Below are 12,008 nucleotides of genomic sequence, written 5' to 3' on the forward strand. Positions count from 1 at the left end.
TATGAATTGTTTATGTTAAAATGTTTATTAGTTTTAGTTTCATAACACGCATTGTCGGTACTTGTGATGTGCCCGTTATGGAAACTGTTTTGTTAAAAGTGATATGTAAAGCAGTTAAAAATTTAATGTACTTACCGGATTTTAATAGTTGTGTTACTTTAAACAAATTTATTATGGTTTGAAATATGGTTTCAGCCATTATACACCTAGTTTCTCGCTTGTCATTTTCAAGGAATGTGCATGCTCGCCGAGAAGTTTGATCTGTGATTGACAGCTGACAAAGAAAGCATTCGGTATCGGAGTAACAGCTGTAAACAAGAGAGCGTTCGGAAGGAATTTAGAACACAGGCTGGCAGATATTTAGGTTTGGAGGACCTTAAGTTTTTTTTATGTGACAGTCGGAGGAAAATTAATAGTATATTACGAAAAAGGAATCGTGGAACTATTAAGTTTTAATGTAAAATAAGTATGTGGATAAATAAAAGAAAATATTGCTATATGCATTTTAAACGGAATATTGGAGGAAACACTAATTGAAAGATTTATAGTAGATTCCAAAAAGGGAATCGTAGAGCTGTAGGTTTTTTTAATTGGAAGAGTTAAGACTGTCAATAAGCATTTAGTGAATAAAAGAAGAATTTACTATTTACGTTCTAAAGGAATGTTCGAGAAAATTCTGATTAGGAAGTTTCATCTGTATTAAGGACGCCAGATCTGACTATTATTTCTACTGAAGAAAAGAGACAGAATTAAGTCAGGAAGAATTAATGTGTGTTACATAAGTGATGAGAAAGGATCCTGTAAAATTGAAGAATAGAGTCATATATCTTCTGAAAAGGATCTTGACAGAGAAAGAAACTGGCTATGAACATTTTTGTGATTGTGCAAACAAAGTGTTTAGTCTAGTCTTAAGTGTAAGTTTATTTTTAAATGGCCTTGGATCCAATTAATTTGTAGTTAGTTATGTAAAGTTGTTTGAAGTGTATATATATTGTTTTTGTTTTATTAAATGTGTTTATTTTGTATTTTGGTCTTGAGTCAGTGATTATTTGGGTTCTGAAAGAAAGAGTTAAGATCATTGCACCAATTGGAGTGAACCCTTGTGCATATAATAACATATAGGTACACTCGGAATAAAAAAATAATTGTTAGAAACAGAGATCATCTCTATGAATAATCTCCTCAATAAAAAAATCCATCAATTATTAACACCATGTTCTAGTGTGATGTAGGTAGCTGGTGGTTTTCCAGTCAATTGTGTGTAAGGTATTCAGGGCATGATCAGAAAGGCCAGCTTCACCATAATTATTATATTTAATGTGTCGTTTATGTTCTTTTGTCTAATAGGAATAATGTGTCCTATTTCTCCTATATATGGTATGTTGCAGGTACAATAAATCTGGTATACTCTAGGGTGAGCTAGTGGAGGGAGTGGGTCTTTGGATGAGTTGAGTAAGCTTTTTAATTTTGCAGGAGGTTTAAAGGTGGCTTTGAGGTTGTACTTTTGTAGTACTCTGTTTATTTTGTCTGATATTCCTTTAATGTAGGGAATGGTTATAGTTTTACTGTAGTCTGGTTTGTCTTTGTTTTTTTATTGTGGTTTTGTAGAGAATTTTTTTATAGTGTTTTGGCTGTATCCGTTTTTTTGTAAGTTATTACTAATAATTTTAAATTCGTCTTTCAGTGCCTGTTCACTGGAACAGATCATCTGAGCTCTGTTTTTTAGCGTGTTAATGACACCTAGTTTTTGTGTTGGGTGGTGGTAGGAGTTTATGTGTATATATTGTCCCGTATGTGTCGGTTTTCGGTAAAACAGTGAAGGAAAGATTGCCTGAGGGAAGACATGTGACAAGTGTATCTAGAAACGGAAGTGTGTTGTGATTTTCAATTTCAATTGTGAACTGTATGCTGCGTTTATGTTGTTTGTTTAGGTGGCTAAGGAATGTGTCTAATGTGTGCCGGCCATGGGACCAGATTGCGAAAACATCGTCAACGTATCTAAACCAGACTTTGGGTTTTAGAGGGGAGGAATATAGGGCAAGTTGCTCAAAATGTTCCATGTAAAAGTTAGCAATAGGGGGGGATAATGGCGAGCCATTGGCTGTGCCTTCTTTTTGTAAGTAGAAGGCGTTTAGCCATACAAAATAACCCGACCGTAATACATGTGCTTTTTGCGCATGTATTACGGTCGGGTTATTTATATACAATATATACACATAAACTCCTACCACCACCAAACACAAAAACTAGGTGTCATCAACATGCTAAAAAACAGAGCTCAGACGATCTGTTCCAGTGAACAGGCACTGAAAGACGAATTTAAAATTATCAGTAATAACTTACAAAAAAACGGATACAGCCAAAACACTATAAAAAATTCTCTACAAAACCACAATAAAAAAACAAAGACAAACCAGACTACAGTAAAACTATAACCATTCCCTACATTAAAGGAATATCAGACAAAATAAACAGAGTACTACAAAAGTACAACCTCAAAGCCACCTTTAAACCTCCTGCAAAATTAAAAAGCTTACTCAACTCATCCAAAGACCCACTCCCTCCACTAGCTCACCCTGGAGTATACCGGATTTATTGTACCTGCAACATACCATATATAGGAGAAACAGGACACACTATTCCTATTAGACAAAAAGAACATAAACGACACATTAAATATAATAATTATGGTGAAGCTGGCCTTTCTGATCATGCCCTGAATACCTTACACACAACTGACTGGAAAACCACCAGCTGTCTACATCACACTAGAACATGGTATGAATGGAAATTCAAGGAAACCTGTGAGATTATTATCAACCACCCCAATCTGAACAACAATGATGGTCTAAAAATCCCAAACATATGGAAGGTATATATTCGACCTTCCTCACCAAGAACAACTATAAACAGGACCATAGAAAATCCAGTATTGTAAATCAAAAATAAGAATTGTAATACTAAAAATAGGACACGAATTGTTTCTGAAAGAAAACCATCTAAAAGAATGTTTATTCTTGTCATTGTAAAATAGAATTTAGCTTGATGTAAAAATTTATTTTATTTTATTATTATTATTATTATTTTTTTTTTTTTTTTCACCAGAGGTCACGCCAGTAGAATAACATGTGATCAAATCATTGTTTCTCTAGCTTACAGTTAATGATGTAACTCAGCTTGCCCTGTATATTTATGTACGCTCCAGATGATGATCTTGATGTGAAGATCGAAACGTCAGGATAATAAAAAAAAGTTTTTTTAACACGGTTGTAAATTCCATAAAATTTTTAAAATGAATGCTGATCACCATGTAACCCTAAAAGAAAGGATTATTTACATTTGATTTAAAAGCCTGTATATTGTATTCCTTCAGAAACACATAAGGGGGGGAGAATGTTCCACAATGCAGCGGTAGCAGGGATGAAGGATGAGGAAAAGAAACTTGTTCTCTGGGTTTCAAGGTGCACTGAGAAGGGATGTTGGGCAGCAACTGAATGTGTCCCAACAGACTCAGTAGTGATTAGGGGAATTATTGGTGCTATTTCATATGAACATTTACCATGGAAATATTCATAGAATACACATGTTGCAGAAACTAAACACCTGTGCAAAAGTGGGAGGAGTGAGGTGAGAAATCAATCTAACTGACCTCCTCTGTACTGAGTCAAGCATTTCAAGGGAGATCTTAGGGCTTCCAATCCAAACGTGAGAGAAGTATTCAATAGCTAGGCAGATATGTGATTTGTATACAATTAACAACTGTTCAAAGGTGAAGTAACGTCTTGAGTGAAAGAGAAATCCTAGTTTTTTTGAAACTGAGGAGGCAGTGGTTGTGATGTGTTTATGCCAGGAGGGGCTTGATATCGGGGTGATTTCAAAAAGAGAAATCTCATCTTGTCTGGAAATTTGAGTGTTGTCAAAGATGATACCATGAGAAAATGGTTCTTTTTTTGTAATAAATAACACACAACTGGGTTCAGCACTGAAATTAACAAGGTTATCTGAACCCTATTGGAGGATCTGAAAACTTAACCCACACTTAACATTGAAAGAATGGAGAGAATTATTCCTGTTTTAATGTCATAATTGCAGTTTTACTGATTATATGAATACTGAACACTTCCCCAATACAGAATATCAGAAACATACAAAAATCAAGCATTCTAATGTACATTATATGAAGTTTAACTGATTATTTCATCATGGAAATCTATCCACCCTAATACTGATAAAGTATGAATATAAGTAATTCTGGTGGCATCAATGGCAATATCATAGTAAAAATGAGGATATTAAGAATTAACTTGACATTGTTAGCATCCAGGAATGTGTTAGCAGAGCTAATCTCAGGTGGTATGGTAACTTAAACAGAATGGGAGAGGAAAGATTAGCAAAATAAGTGTTTTCTGCCAGGTTGGCAGGAAAAAGACCAGAGGAAGACCAAGATATAGGTGGGTTGATATGGTAAAAAGTGTCTTAGAATATAGAAATACAAGAGCTGATAATGTTGGAGTCTTGACAGGTAACAGACTGACAAGTAGTTCTCAAGTCTCTTTGAGAGGTACATTCGTATATAAAGATTCTCATCAAAGCTAACCATAAGATCTGTAGGTTGTAATGCGATATTTTTCAATTTATTGAAGAAATCCGAAGAGTTTTTCAAAAAAGGGCGTGAGTTGATTTCAATAATTTAACTAGATATTTGGCTATGCGATAAGTAGGAGAATCAATACAATCCACTATAGGGCGAAGAGGAATATCTGTCTTATGTATTTTAGGGAGACCATAAAACCTAGGAGGCCTTGCAAAATGAGTTTTTTGTCTTTCAATCGTGTCTACATCCAAACTTATGACCGCATCTAGCAAGGAGTTTATCCACCCATTTTCTTTCTTCTAAAGATAAACGCTCAACTATGTCTCTACCTGGTGTGTATCAAGTTCCTTGCAACTGTAATCCTTCCTACTTTGGACAAACTGGACGCTCTATAGAAAAAAGAATTCAAGAACATCAATCATCCATTCAACACAACAAACCCAAGAAATCCAGATTAGCTCAGCACAGAATAGAAACAAGCCACAACATCCTTTGGTCTAAGACTCGCCTCCTACATAGATGTCGCTATAAATTTGAACATTTATTTAAAGAAAGTGTGGAGGCCTTACTTCAACGTCCTAACGTGAATCGTAATGACTGTATATCTGTATCAAAAATTTGGGAAAGTTTAATCAGGATCTCTTCTTCTTCAAGTGTCATCTCCTAGAAGGAGGTTGGCAACCATGTCACGGAACCTTTTTCTTTCTTTTGCTGCTCTGAAACATTTTTGGTAATTCAAGCCAGTCCAGTCCTTAATGTCTTCGAACCACATTCTCCTGGGTCTACCTTTCCCTCTTTTTCCATCCAATTTCCCTTCTAATATTAATTTCTGAATGCCTTCTTGTCTGGTTAGATGTCCAAAATATTTAAGTTTTCGCTCTTTAATTATTTTCATTAATGTTCTTTTCATTTTTGTTTTCTTTAAAACATCATCGTTTTTCATTTTCTTTGTCCATGGTATTTTCAACATTCTTCTGATGGTCCACATTTCGAAAGCTTCTAATTTTTTCTCTGCTTCTTTATTTAGAGTCCAAGTTTCACTGTTGTAGAGAAGGCTTGACCAGATATAGCATTTTATTAATATTTTTCTTGTGTCTATATTAATGTCTCTGGATGTTAGAACAGTTTTCGTATCAGTAAAGGCTTTTCTTGCTATCTCTATTCTTCTTTTTATTTCTTTAAGGGAATTTCCTCTGTCTGTAAACATTTGTCCCAAATATATAAAAGACTGAACCTGTTCAATTTTCTTTTTGTTAACAGCTATGTTCAGTTTCTTATTTATTGGTTCTTTTGATATAATCATGCACTTTGTTTTCTTTAGGTTAATAATTAGTCCCATGTCTAAGCTTCTGTTGTAAATTTCTGTGATTAAGTTTTGAAAATCATCTTCAGATTCAGCTATAAGAACTGTGTCATCTGCATACCTGAAGTTGTTGAAGTTCCTACCTCCGACTTTTACATCCTTCAGTTCTGAAATATTTTTAAAAATTTGCTCACTATATATATTGTACAGTAAGGGTGATAAGACAGATCCTTGCCTTACTCCTTTTTTGATTTCAAAGTTGCCAGAATATGTATTTTTTATATCTTATCAGAATTGATTAATGTGTTATCCTTAATCAGGATAACACTTTTTTTTTTTTAATTTCCTATATTAGTCTAGTGTTATTTAAGATTATTACATGAATTTCTGAATTAATATCTTTAATTTAATCATGACTCTGATAAAAAATGTTTACTCTTTTAATACTTAGCGATATGACATCACGCGTCTCGTTCTATTTGTGTATAATCAATTGTTTGTATTCCACCTTGTTTTTTAAAACTATTCCTATGTAGCCACTGAAGATGGTCTGTAATATTCAGACTGAAATATTTGGCAAATTAAATAATATTCTTGTGTAAACGTGTATATATTTTATAAATTTATGAATGTTCCATTCAGAAAAGGTTACATGCTGAACTACAAAGCAGGAAATTATGACTAACTGAGGAGTATACTGAGTTCAATGGAATGGGATCGGGTGATAGATGGGAAGAATATCGACAGTGCATGGGAAGCATTTAAACAATACTTAAATGATGCAATATCACAGTGTGTCCCGAGAGTTCGAAGAATACATAGAGTATCAGTCAAATGGATGTGTCCAACTATTGACTGATCATAATCTTATTAAGCAAGAGATGTAAGAAAAGAATGATGTGGAAGGAATACCGTGTGCATAAAGATGATATCCAATTTGAAAATTATAAGCTGCAGGCTAGAATAGTCACAACTGTTGTATGGAAAGCAAATGAATGAATATGAAAGAATAACTCTTCTGAATACATATTGGGTGATGGTAACAGATGCAGAAGAGGTAGTTCAACTAATGACTGAACATTTTCTTAAAAGCTATCAACCTGGTGTACGCAATATTGAGCTCACTGCTACCTTTTCAGATGAAGAAACTCAGGTGTATGAGTATGAGGTATTAGAGCTGTAAAAACTGAATAAGAATTCAGTAATAGGGACTGATGAGATATCAGCATGTGTGCTAAAAGAGTGTTCAAAGCTGAACTGGCTTTTCCTTTGACCAGGCTATACAATTTTAGTCACAGAACAGGGAAGTTTCCAAAGGAGTGAAAAGAGTGTATGGCAATCCTATTGTACAAGGGTAGTATAAAGACTGATGTATCCAACTATCGACTGATCACAATCTCTGGAGTAGTGGTGAAGATTTCGGAAAAGTTGGTTAGAGCTCGTATTCAGTATTGGGTTGACAGAAAATCTCTACTTTGCAAAGAGCAACATGAGTTTACTAAGGGAAGGTTATGTTTTAGCAACTTGCTCACATTCTGTAACAATGTTATCATTGAACTAGACAAGGGGAATGGATATACAATGATACTTTTGGATTTTGTAAGGCTTTTGACAGAACAGCATGTAGACTGTTGCATAAATTGGAGAACATGGGTTTATATTATAGAATATTAATGTGAATAAGAGCACAGCTGACTGACAGATATCAAAAAGTGATATATGGGGATGTGAGTCTGCAAGATTTAAGGTAACCAGTTGTGTAGCACAAAGATCAGTGTTTGGTCAACTGTTATTCTTCTTCTGCAGCTTCTCCCACTTAAGTGGGGTCACTGTTTGCAATGACTCATAACTATGATTATGAGTCAAAGAGAAAATGATATTGGTCAACTGTTATTCAATCTGTATATTAATGATATTGGGAAGGGTTTGATAAGCAACATACAGGTATTTGCTGACGATGCAAAGATACATAGGATAATCAGGGATGCGGCTGATATGCAGTACTTGCAGAATGATTTGAATAGGCTGGAATTGTGGGCATGGGAAAATGGATGTCAGTTCAATGTCAGTAAATGCAAAGTCATTCACTTCGGCATGATTAGATATTCAATTTTGTATTATATTGGTGGGATTATGCTAGAAAAAACTGATGTGGCTAGGGATCTTGGAGTGTTAGTAGACAGGAAGTTGATCTTCGGGGTTATGTAGCAAAGATTGCAAACACAACTCAAAAGATAATTGAAATGCTGAAATGAATGTTCACATGTAAAGATAAAGTTGTCATTTTGCTTGTTTACAAGGCCTTAATAAGACCTTACTTGGACTATTGTGCGCAGGTCTGGTCTCCTGGTTTCTGTCGTGATTCTGATATAATGGAGACAGTGCAAAGAAGAGTGTTAAAAATGATATCAGGATTGTGGAATACTGATTATGAAAACAGATCGAAAATTTGTAGACTGCAGACACTAGCAAACAGGAGAAGGAGAGGTGATATGATTGATACATACAACTTCTGAAAGGGTCATACAGTATTTCAGTTGATGGAATTTTTCAATTTATGGAGGGTGGGGAAAGGAAAAGAGGGCATCCTTGAAGCTGAATGAATGAATGTTGCTAAGAAGGGTATGAGGGCTAGATTTTTCTCTCACAGGGTCGTGCGTGATTGGAATGGATTGCCACTGAATGTTGTGAGTGCAAGCAGTGTAAACAAATTCAAGAATAAGTATGATAGCTGGTGCGTGTAGTATGTGGCCTCCCTCATGAGTCCCTGACTCCCTAAAGGTCTCTCTCAATAATAATGAATAATATTTCCATATTTAATTTACCATCTTCACTAAAAATTGTGTCTAGGTAGCTGAAATGTATTTGAAAGACTGCTAAATGAAACAAGCAATGTCAGCAAAGAAACTCTCAACAGGAATGCAGTCAGGGATACATATCCATACTTGAAGTTCAAAAAGCTTGGTAAAGAAGAACCTGGATTCATGCCAGATAGAGGTTGTCAGGATCAGATTTACACTTTAAGACAAATAGTTAAGAAATCTTGGGAATATAGTTCGTAGATCTGAAAAAGGCATATGACAAGGGGTGCCAAGAGGAAAGCTCTTTAAATGGCTACAATTATATGGTGCAAATGGGATATTATAGTGCAATGCATAATCTCCATTTAAGCTGTAAGTCAGCAGTTAGAATTGAAGCAGGTACAAGAAGATGGTTTGATATTAAATCAGGTTGTGCAACAGGGTTGTATGTTGTCCTCAGTGTTATTCATTGTTTTTATCTTGTTATTGCTGATTTTCATACCAAAACTATTACAACAGTTATTCTTAGTTAGGGAATTTTGCAGACTTGTACCAGATTTATTTAAAAGTATAACATCATCTGCATAAAGTAAATAGCTGAGATTAACATCTCCAATTTTGATATGAGATTTAATACCACTTTCCTTCATAATGTGATCTATATAGATAATGAATAACACTGGGGACAACATACAACCCTATTACACAACCTGATTTAACAAACCATGCATTATTTTAACTATACCAATAAGGGTTCTTAGTGATCTTGATCTCTATCATCCAAGATACAGCATGTCCCTAGTTCATGAATTTCATGCTCAATATATTTCATTAAATCATTCCATGTACTTTCACAGATCATGAAGCACTTTAATAATCTGTGAAAAAAAATCTGTGTTATAAAGTTTCATCATATCAGAAGGAAAGTACTCGTTTCAATATTTACTAATGTTTAGTATACTAAAAAAAAAAAAAAAAAAACTTACTTTTTCCTTTGAAAACAAAATGTCAATTGTCGCTTCAGCTAGAGTACTTAGCCTTATATCAAATGATTCACACTGCCGTTTTTCTCCTACCTCAAATGGTTTAACAATGGATAATGGTTGGTAATCCTATAATCAGAAAAAAATGTAAATATGTTTCTTATGAAAATGCTTAAAAAGTTAAAAACTTTGAAATTAAGAAAACACTACTTTTTTATATTATCAAAGAAAAATTAACTTTGCATTATTGCTGGTCTTTCAGGTGAAATGTGCACTGTTATACATAAATTTATTAAATAGCTTTGTTCTGTCTACTGTGCACATAATTTTGAAAAATTCTAGCATTTGGAAATAGCGCAACATTTCTTTAGCAATTTGAACTCTTAACTATAATCAGAAATTTTTTCAGTAAACAAATTACATAAAATAATACAATATTATATGTTGTACAGTATAGTAAGAAATATGGGATGAAGTAAGAATATTATCATACTACATATATTAATTTTATATAATTCTGTACTGGATTTTTGAATTTAAGTTTTGATTTTATCTACATTTTATATCCTTATGATATTCCATATCATCTCAAATCAAGCTACCCAGTAAATTCTCTCCTATTACAATCTTAAAATGGAATGGGAAAAACTAGAATGAACCATCTTCATCAAGAGCAGGATGCAAAGGTATGTTTCCCTATTTCATCATTTTGCTGCTATAAATAAATTTATCCTAAATTATTTCTTTTCTTAGGATGACTCGAGGGTAGACAGCACAGGGGATTGCTCCATAATGCTAATCTGCATTCATATGCAATAAGTAACAGCATGAACTTTCTGTTCAGATAAATTAAAAATGATTAACATATTTTTGTAGAATATATGGTATGAAGGTCAGCATTAAAAAGACAAAGACAATGAAAATAGGCAGAAACATTGAAAATATCAACTGCATTATGAATGGAGAACTTATAAGAACAAGTAAAATATTTCAGCTACTTAGGCATGATTTTTTGTGAAGATGGTAAATTAAATATGGAAATAGACAACATAATTAACAAAGCTGTTATGGTAGGAAGTCAACTGAATAAATTCATATGGAATAAGAGAGAAATTATCCAAAACACTAAATTAGCTGTATACAAGCCAGTGTTCAAACCAGTTTTAACTTATGGATCTGAGAGCTGTTTCAGAAGTAAAACACTTGACCAAAGACTAGAGACCACAGATATGAGAGTCCTGAGAAATATTAGGGGCATGAACAGATGGCATCATCTGTTCATGTATATCAGAAATTTGATAATGATGATGATTGTAGAATATAATGTGTCAAGGAAAGGTGTAGGATTTCATGAAACATTCATGTGAGCAGACCAGGAAAAAATTCTCATGTTATAATCATCAAACACTGGCTCATATTAAAACCCCTTTGGAGTTTTAAAATGAGCCAGTATTAAATTTCTAAATTTTGTAATGTAATTAACAGAATTTTTAGAGAAAAATGTTTCAGGTATAGGGTGCACTTTTGCCTAAGAACATGAAAATTAAATGAAAAATTGTGCATAAATAATATAAAATTTATAATATATAAAGCATCTCACTTAAGAGGGAAAAATGGAATCGTTATGACAAAGAAAACAAAACAACAGTTCATTTGAAAGAATTATATGCTACCTTTAAACTTGTGCTGGAATCTACTAGAATTCAGCTGAAGTAACTAAGGTTATGAGGCTAGAGTATTATGTCTATTAATTATGTTTGTTCCTCTAGCCCAGTGGTGTTCAACTTTTTTACTACGCGAGCTAATTTTCTATAAAAAGCTATTCGGCTATCTATTCTCTCATATATAAGTTATTCGGCGATCTACTTTCTTATATATAAGTTATTCAGCGATCTACTCTCTTATATAGATCACGTTCCCCCAACCTAATATCTGATTACGCACAAATAAACAAATAAAAAAAAATACACAACTAAAAACTTTATTCATGTATTTAAAAATTTATTTATCACTTTTAATTATTTTAATACAACAAATATTTTAATACAAAAAAAAAAAACCAAATATATTGGAATAAAATATTTATTTCTCTATTTTGGAAAACCAAAGTTAGAAAAAAGAACAGACTGATTACAAACTCACAAGTTACAGGAAATGCTGGTTGATTAAAAAAAAAAAAAAGAAAGTTAATGTGAAATTTGGCATTGTTTGGACCTAACAATATTTTCATAGTCAAGTCGATATGAAGAAGTGGCCAATCGCAGACAATCATCCAAATGATCATTTGTAATTTGGTTTCTTAATTGATTTTTTATGACAGTCATATT

At 33.3% G+C, this 12,008-nt stretch overlaps 1 protein-coding gene across 1 annotated transcript in view; it reads right to left on the reverse strand.

Moving 5' to 3' along the window:
* Positions 1-12,008, reverse strand: part of tweek (transmembrane protein KIAA1109 homolog tweek) — a 1,221,702-nt gene that overhangs the window by 1,091,447 nt on the left and 118,247 nt on the right. Inside the window, 1 exon segment of the mRNA XM_090406645.1 lies at positions 9,685-9,810. Coding sequence (XP_090262771.1) covers positions 9,685-9,810 — 126 coding nt within the window.

The sequence above is a fragment of the Typopeltis vanoorti genome, chromosome 16 (assembly GCF_054136105.1).
Source record: "Typopeltis vanoorti isolate ZY-2024b chromosome 16, IOZ_Tvanoo_1.0, whole genome shotgun sequence".
NCBI lineage: Eukaryota > Metazoa > Arthropoda > Arachnida > Uropygi > Thelyphonidae > Typopeltis > Typopeltis vanoorti.